The sequence below is a fragment of the Triturus cristatus genome, chromosome 9 (genome assembly GCF_964204655.1).
Source record: "Triturus cristatus chromosome 9, aTriCri1.1, whole genome shotgun sequence".
NCBI lineage: Eukaryota > Metazoa > Chordata > Amphibia > Caudata > Salamandridae > Triturus > Triturus cristatus.
In genome coordinates, this window is record NC_140592.1 from 179,925,604 (window position 1) to 179,949,496 (window position 23,893).

The following is a 23,893-nucleotide window of genomic DNA, read 5'->3' on the forward strand; positions in this document are numbered from 1 at the left end:
GTACACACTTCTGCCATTTAGTGCTGAACTTAGATGGTGCAAGTGGTTTTTCTTCGAGTTTTCATTTTCGAGGTGACTGCTTACACCGACCGCAAACTTCAAAATGCACCAGGGCACTGACTCCCCCATAGAATGCATTTTATTGCCATCAGGTTCGATCATATCTTCCTGTGCTCCAGTACTGTCAAGGTACAAAAACCAAATACGTTGATGTTGGACAAGAAAACACTGACTTTCAACATGCGAGGATCTAGTAGTACCACTGAATGTCTCAGTGCTGAATTGTGCAGTGAATCCTGGGATAAGGTTGGACAGGAGTGACATGTGTAGGACAAGTGAATGGATAAAACACCTTATAACTTCTGCCCCAGCTCTAAATACAAGTTCTCATGGTCAGACCAGCATCGGATCTGTAATCTCTGCCACCTGAAGAACCATGACAAGTCCCCTATCTGCCCTGTAAAGCCTTGTTAGCACCGATGGGATAGATAATGGGCACATTAAGAATGCTGTGCCAAGGTTCTCTAGAGCTATCATCTGGACAGGGCATTTAAGAAGTTGAAGGAACCTAGACAGCTAATGGTGTGGGCCATCTGGAATCTTTCCTACAGAGATCGACCTCAAACAGAGATTCAACTCCAGGCAAGTAATGGCTGCAAGAATGCCATGCCTGGACACCCAAACCACCATCAAAGAGTGATATAACGAGAATTTGTGTATGAGGGCCTGCACAGCCCTTCTCAGCACTGAGATCAACCTTGTAGTTGGCATTAAAGCCAGCCTCATGCTCGAGTCCAATCAACCTCTTCCCTGCCAAAGACAAAGACAAGCATCAAGACCCAGTCTCCAGCCATATCCTTGCACACCCACCTCTAACAGGCCAGCCACACGTTAAAAAACATTGCCTCACCTATGAGGAGGCAATTTCAGAGGAGCTTAGGGCCTAGCCCATACCAAAGAAGAAGCCCGCACCACCAGCTACATCATCCTCTGTGCGCTCACCATCAAAGGCCCACGTATTCATACAGACTTAGACCAGAACCCCTCTGCAGACTGCCCAAAACCCAATGGTGACGTAATGCCCAGACATGACAATTGCAACATTGACTCTCCCGATGACTCATCCTTGGAGACATAGCACAACAATCCCTCTCTGCCTGACGATACAACTGTCCAGCACACAGTTGTAACATACAGCAAACCACCACATGCTGAAACTTAATGTGTAGGAAGATGACTTCAATATTAAGACCCGCTTGAAAGCAAAGCAGTATGTGCCATTCTGGTCCATGCTTAAGAGCAAGCTGAAAAGCTCACTGAGAAATTCGAGGGCACGGTCAAGGCCAGAGTGGTGTCTAATACACAGCCGGTCTGCAAAATCCATTCTTCTTTCACAGTCCTATCCCAACCAGTTCTCTTGTCATCCACAAAGTTCCAAAAAGAAAATTCATGCAGGCTATGAGGGATGCCCCGCCACCCGATGAAAAAAACAACAAGATCAGTGCTGGGAGGGTAAGCGGGTTGCTGTGGGAGCTGCCTTGCAATGGCAAATCACCAACTCTGTCTGCTTGCCCTCAAAGTATGATGGGCAGTAGTGGAAGAAATGGAGGGGCTTTTCAAGAACCTTCTTTAGACATATAGGAATAAAGGGAAAGAAATTGTCTAAGAGAGCAAAATAATTTCTAACATCAATGCTGCTGATACTGCCTCCCGTGAGACAAAAATCTGTATCGTACTGCACCATCATGCTTTATTTGAGTGCCACATTCCTTCATGAGGTGCTTTGCCCTGTGATGGTGAATAACATTTCGGCCCACAAGTCAACTTCATGCTGGAGAAAAATACAAGCACTGGCAAAGCAAATCAGTTTCTCTTGCCAATGTTCAGCGAACAATGTAATCGGCTTGACCAATGTCTGAGTGACTATGTTAAAAGTATAGAAGTAGTGAAGACATTTGTAACTGTACTTTCAAGATGGCAGCCATGTTACAAAATTATGGAACACAATGTTGTACTAGGTTCTACACCAGTGCATGAGAAGGGTCACTATGTGGTGTGCTGCCAAGAAGAACTGAGGGGGAAGGCAAAATTGGAGAGACGAAATGGGAGTCCGAGATTAAAGTAAATGTGCTCTGAAAACAAAATGGTGCACTCCCATGGAATGCTAAACAATTAATGAAACATGAACAAAATAACACACATATGTTCTGTGTCATCAACAGTGAAGGATGCACACATAGTAGTCAACCAATCAAAGTAAGGGTAAAAGAGCTGTGCTCCAGGGATAGAACAAACACAGAAAAAGAAGGAAAGCGACCAATAAAAACAAGGAAACTGAGATTGGCATCTAATTATGAGCAAGGGTTCACTCTCTGTAGTATTGTATACCATTCTGGCTGTGACAGACTGCTGAAACTGTCGATAGCGAGACCTTAAAAAAAGGCACTGACACTGGGAGCACTCTAAAACCAGTCACAAAAGTTTGAGTCTCAGCACAAGCAAAAGGCTCATCACAAAGACCATCATACCAACTAGAGTAGCCCTTTCAGGAATGTCAGTCAGCCAAGTCATACACTAGAGGCTGCTTCCACGGCAGCATCAGCAAAAGTGCCCAAAACACAAGCAGTGACATTCCACACATGTCCCAACCACTCAACACCTGTCAGGGAATGCATCACGTTATAGATTCTCCAGAAGGGGGATATAACTTCGGACCAGTGAATGCTCTTCATAGTCACCTACAGCTCCTGTGCGGAATTTCGTACCACACCACCCACCAACCACCATACCACCACAGCATCAGCCAATAAAACAGTTGTTGCTAGAAACATTTTTTCATATTTAAGCTTCTGTGTTGTCTTAGGTCACACATTTGTGTATTATTTGGGTGTAGCAATACGGTTTTGATGTAATGCAGTATTGTGTTCATTTTTAAATGTCTGTTTAGTAAGTAATATTTGTCTGCTGTACCAAATTTACAATAAGGATTGACTTGACAGTGCTACATTGTGAGGCCAAAGAAGCATGCACTTTTTTTACATGCTTCTAAGCCCTGTCTACAAGTATCTCATGTAGATGGAAATTCTACTGCCATCCAGTTTTACACATTGTGGTAGAAGGCATTTCGTTTTATTTCTCCACATGTACCTTGCACTTCAGTGTCAAATTCCATAGTTGGTTCACCCCACAGAATTTCAGATGTAAGGAAGGCCGGTCTTCAGTAATAATTCTGCATGTCTTACAAAAACAGAGATAGTAGTGTTGCGTCTTGCTCTGGTAACATCTTTCAAAATAGACATCTTATTTGTGAACCATGACTTGAATTTTAGTTCATCAATTTGTTTTCAAATGTATCACCTCACCTCACCACACATCTCAGGTAAACGTGACCAGGAGTGAACCTAGTTTGGCAACAATCAACATTAATGGGGAGCCAAGACTGGCCCCTATTTAGGCACAGGAATATGTATAAAAGAGAATTCCTGCTCCTAAAACCGACAGAGTTCCAAATCCTCCTGGAACTAGATGATTTGATGTTGTAAGATTTTATTCTAATACAGCAGTTCTGGGTAGACATTAACACTACGTGGGTCTGGGGAAAGACAATCTGCAAACTCCTAATGTAAAGTTTTTCCAAAGACTGCGGGACATTTAGGTTGACCCAAGTTGAATCTCTAAAACATGAGATTTCCAACTACCTGTTTTAAATGAAGACGTATCAATACTGAAACAGAATACATCTAAGTCAGAGTCTTCAGCATCCACCATGTTTTTTTATATCAAATTTCCTACCTTATAACGAGAACGGGCCTAATTCGAGTCTGCAATAATTGTTTCACTTCCTTCTTAGGTAGTGGGTCACTACCTTACACCTCTGGTTTTATTTGAGGGTGCTACAATAGATTTGACAATGCTCCATCAGTAACTTTCTTTTAGTGATGCTGTGAGGTAAGGTATACAAGAGTGACATCCTGAATTTAGCAGTGAAATAGGTTCCGTTCTTGTGGGCTCTGTCCAGCAAGATAGACTATAAGCCCAATAGTCAGTGATGTTGCCTTGACTACAGTCCATTAATCATGAATTTTCCAGTGGAAGTTGAACAAGCTCTTTCAGTGACTGCTTCACACCAATAGAAGACACACTGCTTTCTAGCATAGGTCCTACAGTAAATGTATGTTTTGTCCTAAAACACATTTAAATGTGTCTTGCACCAAATTATTCAAATAGTTCTTGTACCAGAGTATCCAAACTGAAGAAACACAACACTCTAAGCCTCCAGCTCTGCATTTTTACTATATGTGATACCGTATAAAAAATAAAATTAGCAATGGAGATGTACATAGAGCTTTAGTCATGGAAACACTAGTTAGAGCAAACATGTAGCCTAGCTGCATCCAGTGAGTACCAGCAGAGTGTTCCAGGCATTCCACTCAATATCATAGAAACAGTAAGCTCATAATAAAAGCCGTTGCCCCCACCAGTTCAGTTGCAAGGAACTGTTAAAATCCATTACAGACAAGCCTCGTTCTTATTTAGAGTCACTAGGAGCCATGCCCTTCTCAACTATTGCTCTGAACCCTGTTTCTCAGATACACCTTGTAGAGTCACTCAGGTTGCCACGAGATACTGGATGTAAACTTAACTAAGACTGCCAATAGAATATGGAAAGAATGTGACTTTAAACCGATGCCTCAGAAAGCCAAACAGTGCAGCAAAAGTGTGAAATGTCTGATTGAAATTGTGGAGTTCTGTGTCACATTTATACCAATGGTCAGATGGCACAGTCCCCAGTTCAGGCTTGATTCGCCTATTACATCACAAATTGTTTCTTGTTCCTTCAATTTATAAACGTTTTATATTACAAATTCTAACATTGCCTCTCCATTCCCTCTCCTCCACCTTACAGAAAACAGATGCTCTCCCCAGACCACTAGAAAACGCCAGTGGTCTGCCCCATGGACCTACACAGAAAAATATTATTCACAATCTATGTGCACAATATATCTACTGGATGAATTATATTCTTTTCCGAACTCGGCAAATCTGTGGCAAAATATCGGTTATAGTGGTACTTAGGGCCTCTTGTACAAATCGGTTTTGCAGCCACAAATCCTGAAATTCACAAACGTATGGGTTTACTACTGTAAAAGGGCTTTATGTGATCCTTTACAAATCGCAGATTGGAGGGACGTAAAAGAGGTGTCCTAATTGGATTCACAATGTAATGTGTCCATGATTTGTAACTGCAATTATGGTCAGCAGCGGCCAGTGCAGGTATGCGTATTGTGTGGGATGTCGACATACCGCGGAATAGGATCTATTTTTTTAATTTAATTTTCCCTATTTCATCATCTATCAACATCGCCCCACCTCACCGCTCTGACTTGCACCGGCCTCTACTCAGTGTGTAAATTGCACAACACTAAGTTGTGAATGAGAAAATTACATCAGAACCTTCATTTGTTCACTACAGAGTTAGTGGCTGAGACAGTCCATCCAATCCTTCTAGACTCTCTGTGCTACCTGCTCCCAGTGAAACATTATCAACATTCTTCGGCATTCTCAGTAAGTCATTCAAAGCCATAGCTTCAGTCATTTCAAAAGGCTCCAATTCATGAAGGCTATCCCTCACAACAGCCAATGGAGAATAGGTCAGAATCTTAGCGAGCACTAGGTATTTTATTGAACTCAGTCAGCCTTGTGTTCTATGATGGCAGTTGGCCCTATTGCCTCTTGCATTTAGGTGGTCCGTTTAGCAAAATAATGTTTCAACTATGAGGTGTAGGGCATACAAATTCTAGATTACCCGACAAGTTTCCAGAAAGCACTTCATAGACCCCAATAATGGGACTTTATGCTATGTGGCCAAGACAATGCTCACCTGATCCATTTTAGCCCTCGCTGCTGAACCTAAAATGTCACTACATGTTGGGGAAAGGAGGAAACTAGGCATAAAAGTAGTGATATGTTATTCTCCTACTGCAATAATTTCAGTATTCTTAGTCACACTCTTCCTGAATTTACAAAGGTATATCCCTTCATTCCCAAAGCTTCACCTCATGCAAGATATCATCCCGTTGCACGATAGTTGTAAAAGACCTGATGGGCAGGACACTGAGGTAGGAGTGCAGAGCGACTTTGCAAACCAGGCATTCGATTTTGGTCTCATTGTCAATGGCATGGCTGCATCTGCCATACAACAGATAGTGGTGTTCTCACATCTTGGTTTGTAGGCCCCTAAGTACAATTAATCGGTTTGCATACCACGCCTTCATGCAATAATGCACAACGTATGTGGGATTTACTTGTTCTGAGATCTCTTTTTCTTTCAAGTAGCTAATGTATACCAGCTCTAAATATTTAGCTGTGCTCCATTATTATAGAAGTTATCCATATCAAATGAGTCTTATTCTAAGCTTAATATTTTGAATACTAGAAAGAATTGTTGAAAGATTTGAACCCCCACAAACCTAATTATGTACGTAACTGTAAAGTTGTTGGTTTACGTTGGATTCTCTCTTTCTGAGGCTGCATATGGACTGTTCTATTGCTACGTAATTAAATGTTGTTTTTCATCCAAGTATTACATAAAAGGCACACATAATGATTCACAACTGCAGTCATGACAGATTATCATAAATGTAAAGAGATTCATGAGCTTTTCTTTTATGTATATATTCCTGTTGAGAATCTAAATATGCCTTGCACTGTCATTTCCTGATAATTCTATTGTGATCTTTGTATGAAGCATTGGCTGACTGCTTGCTTTTTTACAGTGTTCCAGCACATGTGCTGGTGGATTCCAACGGCGTGTAGTAGTGTGCCAGGATGAAAATGGGTATCCTGCTGTCAACTGTGATGAAAGATCCAAATCTGCTGAACAAAGATCCTGTGAATCTGGTCCCTGTCCAGAGTGGGTTTATGGCAACTGGGGAGAGGTAATGCTACTTACCTTTGATTTATTTCCATTTACTAAATTGTCAATGCTGTCCCGTGAGGAAATTGAAACATTAAATCATATTGGATGCTGACATCTTAAGATGATGACCTCTACAAATTTTGGAACATTTTTTTTTCTAGTGTACAAAGAAATGCGGAGGAGGAACACGGACAAGACTTGTAGTTTGCCAACGTCCTAATGGTGAAAGATTTAATGACCTGAGTTGTGAAGTGCTTGACAAACCACCTGACCGAGACCAATGCAACACGCAGAAATGCCACCATGATGCTCTCTGGAACACTAGTCCGTGGAGTTCGGTACGACCATAACTATTTATATCTATGTCAATAGATTACTGCTGAGTCATACTGAAAGCATACCATGGTCAAAGACAAAGCAGTAATTTAGTGTCTTCCATGTTTTGTGTTGTTTTAAAACACTGCACTTAAAGAGTATTTAAAATGTGTAGAAAATGAGAACACACAGTCTGAACAAGCCCAGTTTGGATTGGAAGTTCTTGAATTCAAAAAGCACATTCTATTGCCTACACATCGGCAACATTTTATCAGAATGTGTAAACTCTACTCATTTCAAATCTAGGCTCTGGTTGATTTTGTGATGTTTTCGGGAACCATTTTCAAATTCTTCACATTGGATATATATATATATAGTAAGTACAATTTATGGTTTATAAGCATTAGCTTATATTTATTTGTTAATATTTGATGTATCAGTGGTAGCATATGACTCACATTCTCTGCAAAAAGCTTATTATGGAGAATGTTGTTGGTTGGGCAAGTTGTCCTCATTCAGTGAAACATTTCGGTATTTAAAAGGTGCTTTTGAAGTCGGTTTGACTTTGTTTCTATAGGTCTTTAGAAATATAACCAACACCATTTATATACCAAGTTAAAATGGTGTGCAATTAAATGTAAAACCTCGTTGTACTTTTTAAATCAATTTAGTCTATGGGTTTATTTTGGTATGTGATTCCAAAGCACTTTATATCAAATGCATTTGTTATATATGGAGTTTATGATTAGATGTGCTAAAAATCATGTAGTGAGGTTTTCACTTAATTGATGATTTCTGGTGCTGTTCCTGTATATTCTCATAATCTATAAACATACCTCAGTGAATTACGCCAAAAGCCATATGACTGCGGATTAGTAAATGGTACCTCATGTCTTCATCATTACAAGGGAAAGTACATTGAGGTGATAATATATTAAGTTAATACTGAGAGATCATTCAGAGCAGAAGTATTCTTCCAGTCTTTAACAGAAAAATGCTGCTATCGTTTGGAACGTGCCTGAATGTTGCATTCTCAAATATAGAAAGACTGTTACTTTTGTGTTTCGCAAAGCATGCTTTTATGGCATAATTACAGTGAGTGTTCAATGACAGATCCCATTTTGAAATGTTATTTGCACCTGCAGAGAACTGTCCGTTAGATTATACAGTGATGTGCATTTTGGAAATCGTGTATCTTATTAGTGCTGCTTGGCTGAGTGATCTCTTCACTGCACGCTTTAACAAGTTTGCAGTAGAAGTCAGTAAACCCGTTTGCAGGAATTTGTGAATTACCTTTGTGTAAATTGGACCACTAGTCTACATGAGGTAAACTTTGGCTTACCCAATGATTTTTTTTCCTGCATATATTACAAAGTTGTTGGGAACATTCTTCTAGAGCTAGAAACATAGTCAGTGAGTATAACTTTCATTCATTGACTGATAGGGTGATAGAGATCCCATGCCTCCAATGTCCCCTCTTATAAATGATCTAGGGCACTGCAAGCATGTCACTTGCAATTAAGAACCTTTTATTAGAGCTTGTTTTCACACATTGGTAGTAAATCTGAACGTGTTGGTTCGTGTTCAACCTTATAGGTAGGTGTTATTTAGTTTTCAAGATTTTCAGACGGAGCATTTGTAAAGTAAGAATTTGGGGTTAAAGTCAAGACAGTAAAATGTGCTACGTGTACAAGTATGTCAGATTGAGATAATTGATAACATACGGGAATCTTTCCATAAATGTATGCTCATTTAAGGAATGCCTTCAATGCTGTTTTAATTCCTGAGAAAATTGTTTTGATGCCGTTTTGTGACAGCTAGGATTGAGAACGCGTCTATTACATTGTCATAACAATTTTTCTTGTAGTGGCTGTTATAGGTGGTTTGGGAAAGTTAGTTCATTTAAATTTGGTAAACTAGAAAAGTGTTGTGGAAACTAGGTAGCCTGTGCTGGAGTTGCTTGGAGGATGGTAGGTGGGTCTTGTGGTGCCCTAGGTGTTTATTTTGACCCTTGATATAGACAATAATTGGGAGAGAAAAAAATGTGTCCTGGTGAATTGGTTAAACAGTCCTACTGTATCCATGTAGTGGGTGGTCACTCCATTTACAGTTCTAAAAGTCTAAACATATTCACTACTGAATTGGTCATAGGCATTGACCATGACATATTGGAAGGCCTACCAACATGCGAAAAATGAACAATCATCCATGCTAATTATTTTGTCTGTCTTGAAGTGGACCAGCTTTTGCTTTCATGGGACATGGGGTATAGAGCATAACTATGAACAACCCACTGGCGGGATAATAAACGTGTGGAACACCTTTTAGAAAATAAAATAATACAGAAATAGGTGGTGGTGATGACCAAACATAAGTTTCTTTTATGATATTGTATGAAGAGCAAGGACATTCAACATTTCTCTAGATATTTTTCTAGATGAATGGAGCTTTAATATTCCTCATTGCCTGAGAGAAAATGACAATATGCAAATCAAGCTCATCTGCAGTGTGGTAGGAGCTAAACAATTATGCAAAAAGTAAAAAGTCCTGCTCTTTAAAAATAGAACACATACCCGTATCTCTTAGACGGGAGCTTGTTAGGTCAAGGAATATACATGCCTGGTCTTTTCCTGTAATCTGTGTTGGTAGATTGGTAAATTTTGGATAAGGCAACCAGAAGATATTGTTCCTGCAAATGCAATGTGAACAGCATGCATTGGAGCAACACTAGAATGCAACACTTCGTGTGAAGAACAATGATGGAAGATCACAATGTACTTGCCTATTTAAATTCAGTGACTTTTAGGATTCATTCTGAGAATCAAATAGTCCCGATTTTATTATTCATTAAACTTGTCTAGATGTTCTTTAATAAATAATAGAATTGGGACATCATTTCCTGGACGGGCCACCAGTGGCAGAGTTATGTTTCTGTACATTTGGAAGTTGTAATTATCACAACTAAGTTATGGAGTATGGAGCCGTTAGAATCAGAATTTTTCCCGAAGTTTGAATTTCTGTGCCACTTTGGCTCAAGGTAATGTGAGTCAAATAACGTTAAATCCATACCAAGAAGCATGCAATGATATTCAAAGGTAGTTAAATCGTTTCTTTGGACATCAAATGTGTAAATTCATTCCACGTCATTTGTCATTGTTTTTTTGTGACTAGTGGATCTGCTTTTACATGGCGCTATGTTGAAAGATACACCCCTGAAGTTTGACTAACTAGACTGTTTGACATACCCTCATGGAGGGCAGTGTCAATGATGCAACTCCGTAATCATTTGCCCATTGCCAAGTATAAATGGCAATGTCATGTATTGCTTTACCTATAATCATAGTCACTTTATGCAACACTTACTTTGCACGTTCACAAGACTAGAAAAATATCAGACCGTAGTGTATGTTGTAACCAAGTGTTAAGTGACACTGCACTCCTATCATAACAGTTGGGCTTGACCTAACATGGTGTCCAGCACTTCTGAAATAAATCATTTTTGTGAGTAGCATCCAAGACAGATTACTATGAATTTGTGAAAACATCCACTATGCTTAAAATTTTAAAAATATTCTGTCATTTGCAGCCATGGCATGAAGACTATGTATTCACTCACCAATGCGTGTGAATCCCCTTCTTTAGCAAATGAGAAGCGTTTACTATGAAATATGGTGAACTGTTAGAGAAATCAGTCATCTTAAAGTGGAAAGCATCACCATTGTCCTACCTGACACAATCTTTAAAGAAAATAAGCTGCAAATGCTAGGCTGACATTGCTGCTGCTGTCCAGATACGGGAATGTTTACGGATGTGAGATGTATCTAATAATGGAAAATTCAGTAGCCCGTGAATATACAATAATGTTATTAGAATCCCTGACCCAGTCCTGATTACTTGTATTGCTCCATTCCAAATACCATACTTCAAATACTTCAGAATTCATAAAGAATCATTTTGTCCTTCAGGAGATGGAAAAAGTCAATAGTAGTGGACCTCTCCAGCAATACGTACAAAAAACACATTTATATAAACTCACTCATGAAAAGATTATGCCATACCTTTCCTGGGAGGGGCATCCCCTGTAAAGTTGTGGCAATGGCAATCTCATTAGAAAAGCCAGATGTTTTCCTGGTGCCTGTCACAGAGAGAGATAATGGAGGACATAACTGTTTATTAAGAGACGTATCTTTATGCTGTGAAGTGCACAAATTAATAAATGCTGAATTTTTTAATAGGTGTAGTGACTCCTTATATTTAATAGCTGGTGTACATAAATCTGGATTTGCGCCTTCAAAATGACAAGCCAATCCTGATAATGTCTTGGAAAATACGAAATTGCACGTATCGGGTCTGCTTTCTGTAGTGTGTCCCAGGTCAGTTGAACTAAGTTAATTAGTGCAATCAAGCTTTCACACTAAGGGGCCTATTAGGATGGCAGGTGGACCTGAGTCCGCCCGCCATCCTAGCGGGAACGGGACCGCCCGCCTGCCATGCGGTGGTCCCGCACTCCTGATCATGATGCGACCGCGGCGGTCGCATCTAGCATTTTAACATTGCGGCGGGTGCTGCTGGCTGCAGCACCCGCCGCAATGGTAAAATGCCATGTTGTGCATTTCGATGCACAACGTGGCAGGCACCGCGCCGTGCCTGCCACCTTGTGCATGGACAGGTACCCCCCAAATGCACCCTCCACCCCCCCCCGAGGGCCCACAATGGGCCCCCAAAGCAAATCCCCGCCAGCCTTTCCATGGCGGCATCGCCGCCATGAAAAAGGCCTTGAAATCTCAACATCCTAATATGGGTGGCGGTGCCTGCTAGGCACGCCACCATATTTGAGCCCCAGCTCCGCCCGGACGGCAATCATAACGATTGCCGACCGGTGCAAAAGCGGCGGACGGACTTTATGTCCGCCGCAATACCCACCGTCATCGTAATATGGCGGTGGGTAATTCACGTAACGATGGCGTAACGGTCGTCACCGCCGGCACGGCGGTGGCGATCATTACACCATTGTAATCAGCCCCTTAGTGTTAAGCTTCTCCATTGATGAACGCTAAATATTTTTCATTGTTTTGTGTATTATCATAAGCATGGGACATAGTGCAACCAGATGCTGGGAAATGCAAAAGGTTAATTTAAAGAATTAGATGTTTTGATGAAGATTGATGCCCATTTTTTGAAGGAGAGAAATGCAGCCTCTTTGGCTTTAGAGTTAGTTATTTCACAACGCCCGCAGGAGACTTTATAAAAGGACTTTGACTACTTTGTTTTCATACTGCAACTATCCTTGATTTGAAATGATAGAACTGCTAACTGAAAAATCACATGGGAAAAACTTTGCCAATGAGGTTTTGAGCTCACTAATCATTTATGACAATTTGAGAGCCAAATGGGCAGTAATACTAGATGATTAATCAAGCAGCCCTCATTAAAAAATAGTGTACTGCCTGTGAGCAGTATGTATGGACGTTGTATGAATTCCACCTGCTGTAGATGTGTTATGCTGAACACTTTCAGTTGTGTGCAGCCATCAATTTAGGGCTTGTGTGTCAGAATACTTATAACAAAGATATATTTCGAAGTAAATAAATTAGCCTAAATATCACTTACTAGAATAATGCTCCATTGTATTTAGATTTTCTATTACAAACTTCAGTGGAGCGATATTTGTGAAATTTATTTTTAGAGCACCATACTTTTGTCAGACTATATTTTGATCCCAATATCTGATACCATTTCCAATGGAGGAACATCTCTATAACCCCACCTAGAAATGAGAGCGCAGCCTCAGCTGCCTTCCTTATATTGAGAGTTTTTCATTATACAGTAAAGTCTCATAGGTTGCTCTGAACTTAACTTGTTCAGAGTCATTTCAGTGGGACAGAATTTTCAGATTTTATTTTATTGACAAGGGGAATACATTATACTTTTATCTAGTAAACTATGATAAGTATTGATCTACCTCGTTTCGATATTACAGTGTGCTACTACTGAGTAGCAGAAAAACCTGTTTATTAGAAATATTGAATTCTGACCAGCCATTACCTCCGACATTTATCACATACAGAATAGCTGGTTGGGCTTCATCTATTTTAATAGGGTGCCCGTACAACAGAGTATAGTATAGTATTGGCTGTATATTTTCAGCATCATGAATTTTTGTATTTATGTAATAAAGCTTATTTATTTTTCCAATGCTGTTATTTAATTTTATATAACTGTTGCATCATATGTTTAATGTTCATGTTTAAGAGTGACAATGGAAGACAAGTAGAATGTAACTGTAAGTGTTTTTGTTGTTATGCATTATGAATTACTTTGAGTTATTTACTAAATAAAAGTTGAAATGCATTTTATCTTTGAATACTTTATAACATGAATTTGAGAACGTCCTACAAAAGGAAACTGTATTACATGATCTGAAAGTGGTTTATTCTGTACGGTTTTTCAAATGTTGATATTTTTGTCAGATGTCCGAAATGAAATTTATAATGCAAATTTATAGTGTAAAAATAAATGTTCACTTTATTTACATTATTTTTAACTTTTTCTCCATTGTTATTTAGCACATACTGTCTTTAAAAATTTAGAGTTTGGCGACTTACACTCCACCACAAACATGACTGAAAGTTGATCCCCCCCTTAATACAAGTACATTAGGATATAATACTCTTGTAATAAGCTGGACATGAGATCTGTGCATGAAACTCTAAATCAAGTCTTTAATCACAAGTATAGACTAAACTTTGACTTTTTTTTTTGAAACTTATTTTTATTGGCATTTGTTAGTTCTTTCGTTACATATCAGTATTGGATCACAATATCATTAAGCACATGTTTTCAGTCAGGTAGAATCAATCTTGACATTTATAATTATCTTTACTGCAGTTGTGTGTAAGGTAACAGGTGTTTGCCGAATAAAAGATCAAACCAGGGAGGGGGGGAGAAAACTAGGAGCAGTCATGGACTATTAGAGAAGGGTCAGCTAGACTATATCACCGGTGATCCGTAAGGACTAAACTTTGACTTTATAAGGGTTTATATCATTAATTTTTAGTTTTTAGGGAGCTGCGAGCTAAGGGCCATCCTATTCCAGTCAAAACTCTATATTGATAGCAGTATTTTAACATGCTAGCTGGAAGTCACCACAACCATATTTTTTAAACAGTCTTTTCATAAATACACAAACGCAGTCTATTATTGCAGCTTCCATTAGGAAGCATGGGAAGAGAACAATGAATTCCAACTGGTCTCTAAGCATGGTTTGCCTCTCATCACCCAGCCATGCGAGTACACTACATCTTTTTGATTCTTTCTGAAATATTCATTGTCCTGTGATATCCAATTAAGTACCTACTCTGTACATACTCAGGGAGAACATATTGGTTACAGTGATAGCTTCAAGAATACATTATACCTTTCAAAGCACTTACAATTCTTCTTATGAGGGTACACTTCCCAAGTGAAAGTATACCTTTTTGTGGTTTAAACCACCAAAATACCTAGGCCCTTTTGGGACTGCCTGGTCTAGATGTTAAGGATCCGAACTGAAGTCAAGAGTTTTTTCATTTGGGGGCCAACTGAGAGCAACTGTGAGCAGGTGCCAGAGAAAAATCCTGTACAGTTGGTTAACATACGGGGACTGGTACTGTAGTTGGACAGCACAGTACCTTTTTTTTGTTCCCTTATAAATTAAATGATCAAAAAGTTACATAAAGCCAGTGATCAATTATAACACTTTCCATCCCTTCCAATACGTCATTTGTGGTTAGTTTGCAACAAAACTCTTACCTTGAACAATGTAATTTATTCTGCTACACCATGGTTTCTCAATAAGTACACAATAGCAGGCGTCGTCCCTTTCTAAAAGGGGCAGATCCATAAAAGTTCTGGCATGTGAGATATAAGATATGAGAAGTCCACAGTCTATTATGCAGATGTACAGCATGATTTTGCATCCACTGAAGGCACTGGAGATGGCACTTTCTCAAATTAGGTAAGCAGCGCTGGCATAGTCCAAATTAGAAAAGACTAGAACCACAACTGTACATGCCCTCTTTGAGTAATTTAATATAGGAACACTTTCTGTAACACCCATAGTTTAAAGTGAATAGTCAGATAAGGCATTACCAAAGGTAAGTAACTTGTCCATTAGGAACCCAACAGTTCTCACAAGTGACCTAGCAACGTTAAAATACACAAATTGGGTTGGGTCAGCAGTAGACCAATTGGCCCCCTAAAAATGCACAGTCACCATAGAAGGAAAACCTCAGTTCCCCGGTTTTCCGACAAATTAAGACTGCAAAAACAGCTTTGTCAACGACAAAAACAACAATGGAGAAAAAACTGATATCAATAAAAGGGACAAATACAAACAAAGCATCAGGGATTATAAAGCTACGATCCAAGCAGAGAATCTTACCTTTTATGTGGATTAAATTGAATCATCAAAAAACTCAGTCAAAACCCTTTTTCAGGCAGTCAATACATTAGTTAATTTTAAGAATAAAAATACTACAGGTGTCGATCACGTTTTTTCGGATAAATTTGCAAATTATTTTTAATCAAAGTTAAAGAGGTCTATAATGAACTCTCCTTAAATAAGCCAGCCATGCATGATGCTGCTAATGATGCAAAACTCCCAAAAATCATAGAGACTCTAAATGAATTCACACACCTTTCGATTGAACAAGTAACTAACCTAATAGAATCAGTAAAATTAGGTTCTCCATCTGATCCTTGTCTTTCAGCAATAATACTTGTGATCCCAGAGACAATTGATCCATATCTTACGAGCATCATCAATGAGATATTTAGAACTTGATATTTTCCTTCAACGTTGAAAAAAGCCTAGGTACTACCCCTTACACAAACCCATGCTTAATACTCAGGAACCCAGCAGTTATCGTCCCATCTACCAACTTCTGATGCCAGTAACAATTATAGAGAAAGTGATGAATCTGGCATTATCATCCTTTTGAAATCATAATCATACTCTGGATCATTCCCAGTTCGGGTTCAGAAGCTATCACAGCACTGAATCTGCACCGATTGTCAATCAAACAATCAATCAATCAGGGAATTGTAAGCGTGCTACTCACACGTTAGGGTCTCAAGCCGCTGAGGGGGGTGACGCAGCTCCGTTCAGCCAAAGAGCCAGGTCTTGAGAGCCTTCCTGAAGGTGTTTAGGGAGGGGGCGCGTCTGATGTCTACGATCTTCCGCCTGCTCTGGCTCTGTGGATGCACGGGGTTTCAGCTAGTGCGAGGTTGGCAGATCGGAAGTTTCTTTTCGTTACGTGGATGTTTATTCTGTCGTTGAGGTATTTGGGTCTGGTGTTGTGTAGGCATTTGTAGGATTGTAACCACAGAGGAAATAAGAAAAATCCTGGCTAATACCATCATAGTAGCACTCATACTTCTTTTTTTTTTTTTTTTTAAAACCTTTATTTTCAAAAGTCTGGACACAGCTATTCAGCCGACAACCCGGAGGTTCGGCAGCTTCGGTAAAGAGGAACAGAGACGCGTCCACAGTACAGTGAAGGAGGAGTGCAAAGATTCCATTTTTTAAATAAACACAAAACACACAACAACCCCCAGCAAGGCAAGAACACTGAATGCCCATGGTGATAGCCCCCCAGGGGAGGCAGGACCCCAATAATCTACCATTTACAGTACCATGAAAAGAGGAAGAAGGGGGACAGCAGGGGCCAAAGAAGTCCATTAACCATACTGAGCTGGAAAGAAGGTTAGGAGGAAAGCTGTTCCTCGGGGGGATCCAGATCAGGGGCAAGACAAATTCCCCCCCTGTATTGGTTCCACCGCCCCCAGATGGCGTGCCACTTCCGAGGGCGGCCTCTAGCGCAATATACCGTCTTCTCCCTTAGCATACTCCAGTCCATATTTTCTTTCCACGCGGTCAATGTGGGGGGGCCCACGGATCCCCACAATCGCGCTATATCTCTCTTAGCGACCATGTTGCCCAGAGTCACCCATTGGGTCTGCGCCGCATTGTGATCAGTGGGCCCCCAGACATTCAGGAGACAACACCGCGCTTCCGGCTGCATAGCAATGCCCGTCACCTCCCCATCACTGCATGGACTCTCCGCCAGAATTCCGTGATGACACCACATTCCCAAATGATATGCAGGAAAGTACCCACCATACCACATCCCCTCCTGCATAGGCCGTCCTCCGAGAATCCCATGTGAACCAACCTTGGCCCCGTCACGTACACTCGATGCAGTATTTTAAGCTGCACCAGCCTCAGACGCGACGGGATCGCAACCTCCTTAGGAGAGGAAACAGCAGACTGCCAATCCTCGTCATCCAACTCGAGGCCATCCCTAGACCACTGGTCCCTCAACCCCAGAAGCATATCCGCCCGGACGTTTATCAGTTTCTTATAGATGAGCGAGATCGTGCTCTCGGGCATATGACCATCAAGGACCCGGTCCTCCAAAGGAGAGGACTCAGGCACCTTCTCACCCTCTATGAGGACTGATCGGAGGGCGTGACGCACCTGAATATAGCGGAAAAACTCAGATGGCCCCAGTTCATACTCCTTCTGCAACTCTTCAAAGGACTTCACCCTCCCCTTAATCAGGACATCTCCGACCCTGGAGATGCCGATCAAGTCCCATTTGTCAAAGCCTTTTGTGTGCCAAAGCCTACCCAATCTCTCAGATTCAAACAGCGGGGTAGCGAGTGTGAGCCTATCCTTCCAGCCCAGCGAGTCAGTTGCCATCTTCCACACACGCACCGCCACACCAGTGGGCCCCGTGAGGGACGAGTCCAGGGACCGCGAATACAACGCCCTGTAATAGTTACCACCACGCAGCAATCACCTGTCCATGGCATACCCAGGGCTGAGGGCCGGGCCATAAAACCCATGATTAATCGCACTCAGCTGGGTGGCCCAATAGTACCGTCGGATGTCTGGAAGCGCAATACCCCCATCGTACCATGGGAGCGTCAACTTTGCAATAGCTATTCGCGGCCGCCCGTCCCACAGCAAAGCTCGTTGGAGGCCTTCGAACACCCGAAAGTAGTTGGCCGGCACCCAATCCAAAGTATTCTGCAGCGCGTAGAGGAACCGGGGAAGAGACATCATTTTGAACAGGGCCGCACGCCCAACGAGGGAGAGCGGCAGCCTCCGCCAGCCCTCCACATCCCGCCTCAGGCGCGCTAGGGGGGGGAGCAGGTTCCTCTCATATCGCACGGCAGAATCCATGGAGATAAAGATCCCCAGATACACGAAGCCCTGCTGAGCAACCTGGATCGAACAAGTTCGAGGGATCGGTGGAACCTCGCCACTAAGAACATATAAATACGATTTACTCCAGTTGATAACGAGACCCGAGTTCCTACCGAAAGATGTGAGTACGTCACAGACCACTATAAGTGATTTCTTGGGTGAGGCAAGATACAACAGGATGTCATCAGCATAGAGCGATATACGGTCCTCGTGCTCAGGCGACCATCTAAGTCCCCGTATATCCGGGTGCCAGCGTATCCACGCAGCCAGCGGCTCAAGGGCGAGGGCGAACAGCAATGGCGACTGGGGACAACCTTGCCGAGTACCCCTCCCAAGCTGAAACGGAGTCGACGCCCAGCCATTTACCACCACACTCGCAAGAGGGCCCTCACACAGCAACTTCACCCAGCTCACAAAACCGTGGCCAAAGCCGAACTTGGTCAACACGGCCCACAAATATGCCCATTCCACCGTGTCAAAGGCCATCGTGGCATCGAGAGACGCCACAATAGCTGGTTCACGCAGAGTGCCCGCCCTGGCGATTACACCATGTAGGCGCCGAAGATTTAACGCTGTGTTACGGTGCGGGATGAATCCGGATTGATCCGGATGGACCAAGTCACCGAGTACCCTGATCAAACGGGCCGCCAGGATTTTAGCCAGAATTTTCGGCTCTGCGTTAAGGAGTGAGATAGGCCTATATGAGGCGCACTTATCTCGGGGTTTGCCCTCTTTGTGTATAACCACAATCGTCGCCAGTCGCTGATCCAACGGGAGGGCCCCACTCCCCCGCGCCTCCACGAACATGGCGCGCAGGTGAGGGGCAACCCTATCCGGAAATAGCTTGTACAGGTCGACCGGCAAGCCGTTCGGACCCGAGGCCTTGCCCGAGTTCAACGCGCGGATAGCCCCCGCCACCTCATCGACCGTTATGTCACCATCTAGATCGTCCCTATCTATATCAGAGAGACAGGGCAATGCAATATCACGCAGGAGGTCATGCGAGTCCTCGGGCGGCCTGTCCGACACTGAGGCATAAACCATACGGAAATAGTCCGAGAAACACTGCACAATCCTCTCAGGTTCCACAATCACCTCTCCCCCCCCTCTCCCGTCAACTCCGGCACTACTCTATTGACCCGTTCTTTTTTGTCCAGCCAAGCCAGGAGTTTCCCGGCCTTGTCACCAACATCATTCAGACGGCCCTGCTGTTCCCTACCGAGGGTCTTAGCGGCATTCGTCACCAGGTCCTTATACTCGGATTGCTTCAAGCACAGCTCATGCAGTGAGGCCTCTGTAACCTCCTCCTCCAGCGCTCCCTCCAAAGCCGCGATCTCCTCCTCAACCTGCAAAACCTCTCCATCTCTCCGCCGCTTGGCAGCCACTACAAGGGAGAGGGCTTCCCCTCGCAGCACGGTCTTAAATGCTTCCCACAGCGACACTGCCGAGTCCACGGATCCCTGATTGTCCTTGAAAAAATTATCTACTGTCTTTACCAGCGCGCTGCGCGTCTTGGGGTCTCGGAAATACCAAGGGTTGATAGGGGCCACCCTTCCCCCTCCCTCCCGACCCAGATCCAGCCTGACCCACACCGGCGAATGGTCAGATATGCCACGCGCCATGTGCCTGGCCTCAGACACCAATGAGGCATGCGCAGCCAGAGTGAGTAAGTAGTCAATCCTAGAAAGGCTACCATGCGCCCCGGAGTGGAAAGTGTATTGGCTCTGTGTGGGGTGCCGGAGCCTCCAGCAGTCCATCAGGCCAAGCGTATCTAGAAAGTCTGGAAGCCACTTCTGAGCCCCCCCCGTGTCTCTGGGCGGGTATCTATCCAGCAGGCCGGAGCCAACAGCGTTGAAATCACCTCCCACTACAAGCATACCCCCGGGAGATCCACCAGGGCCCTACCCAGATCTGTGAAAGTGGAGGCCTGCAGGGCCGGCGGGACATAAACCGAAACTAAAACCAAAGTTCTTCCTTCCCACCGCCCCGCCACCGCCACAAACCTCCCCCTATCATCAACAATGGTGGAGTCCACCTCAAATGATAGCGAGGCTCTGACTAGGATGCCCACACCCCTGGACCCAGAGGAGAATCCCGAATGAGCTATGAATTTATAACCCTTCCTATTCAGGGCATAGCACGTATTACCTATAAGATGCGTCTCCTGCAGCAGGGCGACATCCGGCAATGACCGTTTCAAGAATTGCAAAACAATCCCACGCTTAATGCGGTCCCCCAAACCATTCACATTCCAGCTTATAACACTTAAACCCCTACCCCCCATCCCCAAACGTAAAGAGGCCCACCCCACACCCGAAGAGCCCCCATGGAACAGTCCTGGAAATAATCACTATGCCTTGCTGAAACAAACCCCCCAACAACAACCCCAAAATCCCGGAAACCCACCCCACCCTGCACCCCTGCTGCAGCTTACAAAGCCCCCCCAACTTGCAGTGTGCCTGTCGCCCTACCAAACCCAAAATCTACAAAAAGTACCCTAAGGGAGGAAAGAGCTCCCCTCGTCCTCCCACAACCTCCGTGTTTACTGCAAGTCATTATCTAAAGTCAGTCCGAGTCAGTCCGGTTCCGAATACATCAACCTTGTTCATCCCGGCCACTGTCCCCGTCTACGGCAGTGTCCTCTTCCGTGCGTCGTCGAGGCAGAGCGTCCAGCCATTCATCCGCCATGGCAGGTGACTCAAAGAAGAATGTACGGTCTTCAAACACCACACGTAGTCTGGCAGGGAAGAGCATGGCGTATTTCAGATCCCTCTCCCGAAGCCTCCTCTTCACCCCCAGGAAGCCCTGCCGCTGCCTCTGTACCTGCTGGGTGAAGTCAGGATAGAAATTCACCGACGCGTTCTGGAAGGGGACCGGGCCCGTTACCCTCGAGGCCTGCAGGATAGCGTCCCGGTCTCGAAAATGAAAGAGCCGGGCGACGATCGGCCTCGGTGTGGCTCCCACCTTGGGCCGCCCACCAGGCACTCTATGGGCCCGCTCAACTGCGAAGAACTTCCCTAGACCCTTAGGCTGCAGATGATTGAGCACCAAGTCCTCCACGAGCAGGTCCACTGAAATCTCGTCCGAGGACTCCGGGACCCCGATAATGCGCACGTTGTTGCGCCTGGCCCGGCTCTCGAAGTCCTCCAGCCGACGGGCTGCGAGATCATGCTCGGTCCGCAACTTACGGACCTCGGTCTGCAGGTCCGAGACATCATCGGCGAGGCCCGTGGTCTTGATGTCCAGGGATTTGACCCGTTAATTTGTTTTGCCCAAATCCGCGCGGATCAGATTAACATCCACCAAGATGGTATCCACTTTGTGCGCCAGGGCATCAAACTGTCTCCCAATCGAAGTCTGCAGCCCGTCAAGTGCACCCATGACATCCTGCAGTGAGAGCTCCGGGGCCAAGGGTGAAGCAGTCTTCTGTGTATCCGGGGACTGGCTCGGTGCACCCGGTGACCCCTTCTGCTGGGCATAGCGGTCCATGTTATTGGCTTGAGTGTAGGCTCCCCGCCTGGTGGCCTTGGGCTTCGGCCGATCCACCTCTGCTTTGCCCGACATGGTGGGCTTGAGCAGGTCGGGTCAAACAGGACTGCCCTCTCTCAGCGAGAGAGAACAGGAGTGCTCCGTCTTACGATGGGTAGCCAGTGTGGCATGCAGAGCGTCCAAATGATAATAAAGCAGACGCGAGCACTGCCTGGGCTGGGCAGACAAAGGGCGAGAAAGTGAAAGTGAAAGGATAGGGACCTCCGTCCGGCAGTTCACACCTCGCCTGGCCGCTGTTGTTCAATTAGAGATCGGGCATCCTGCCAACTCGAGCCCCTGGCATCCCTCGGAGATGGGCCTCAATCTTCCGCCATGCATAACTCCGGTTCCCGGTGGGCGATTCGACCTCGGGTGGCATCGATCGCCTCCCTGACAAGTCATCTACACGATGCCATGCATACAAACAGGATTATATACAGGATAGACGACGGAGGGCACGAGGGTCTCGGGAGCTCAAAGCTCACGCGGCCATCTTGGTCAAGCGCTAGGCTCCTCCCCGCACTCATACTTCTTGATCTGTCATCCGCATTTGACATGGTAAACCACACCATGCTACTTGACCACCTTAATATCACTGGAATTAAGGGCACTGCATTGGCAACTTTAAAATATTTTCTCTCTGGTAGAGAACAATCTGTAACCCTTTACATGTTTGTATCTGCCTCCTTTTCACTTCCTTGTGGGGTCCCTCAGGAGTCATCAGTAAGCCCCACAGTTTTCACTATTTACTTTACGCCTCTGGCCAGTCTGATTAGTTTCTTTGGTTTTTCCTTAGCAGATGATACGCAAATCGTCGTCTCTACATCAAACGTTTGTAAGGTAGCCAGCAGGTTTCATGACTGCATGATGGAAGTGGGCAAGTGGATGACAAATAATTGTCTTAAGCTTAATTCTGGTAAGACAGAGGTCTAACTATTTAGCAAGGACACTTCCTTCTGGTCCCCCATGTGGTGGCCACAAGCCCTAGGATATCTTACAAAGCCTGTGAGGAAGGTAAATAATTCAGGAATTATGGTTGATGGCAAATTTAACTTTTCAGACCAAATGCAGTTGCGTCTTGCTCGTTCCACACATTAAAGACACAAAAAAGGAACTTTACCTTTCATTCCATTTGACCTCCAAAAGCCAGGCATAATGACCCTTGTACTATCTAAGATAGATTACTGCAATTCCCCTTACGTGAACTTGCAACATAGACTCTTAAATAAACTTCAAATTTTGTAAAACAGAGCAGATCATATTCTTCTAGCATTCCTAAATTTCAGTTGGTGTCCCAGGCCTTGCATAAGCTTCACTGGCTGCCAATAAGAAAATGTATTGCCTTTAAGGCCCTCTGAATTGTCCATAAGGTGCTCCATGAAGTTGGTCCTGAATGCCTTAAACAGATGTTTAAGTGGTACATTGTGAACAGGACTCTATGGTCCACCTTTACCAAAAGTGTAGTGGTTCCCAAATCCATACGTACCTCATGGGGCGGCAGTAGCTTCATCAACTGCACAACAAAACTATGGAATACCCTTCAACTTTATCCATAATCTTTGGCCAATTTGCTACATTTTAGGAAGGCTCTGAAAATGTGGTTGTTTTAAAATTCTTAAAGAGTTTAGGCGTGCTTACGATCAGGGTGACAGTTGTTAGTTTCAAAGACGCCCTTTGGACGTATACATACTTTATGAGAATATATAACATAACATGCATGATAATGTTGACAGCTGCAGATTTATATGTTGTTTCACAATGGAAAATTGAGTTCATTATGTTCATGCATTGAGAGATAGATTAATTCCCGTCCAATTTGCTCTTAAAGCATAATTGTCTCCATCTATGTTTCCACTTATATTTTGCTGCAGGGATCA

At 43.6% G+C, this 23,893-nt stretch overlaps 1 protein-coding gene across 1 annotated transcript in view; it reads left to right on the forward strand.

Annotated features, from left to right (window-relative positions):
• The window catches only part of ADAMTS9 (ADAM metallopeptidase with thrombospondin type 1 motif 9), an 876,266-nt gene that overhangs the window by 512,836 nt on the left and 339,537 nt on the right, over nt 1-23,893 (forward strand). Inside the window, exons 27-28 of the mRNA XM_085624697.1 lie at nt 6,777-6,938; nt 7,081-7,257. Coding sequence (XP_085480823.1) covers nt 6,777-6,938; nt 7,081-7,257 — 339 coding nt within the window. The remainder of the gene's footprint in view (nt 1-6,776; nt 6,939-7,080; nt 7,258-23,893) is intronic.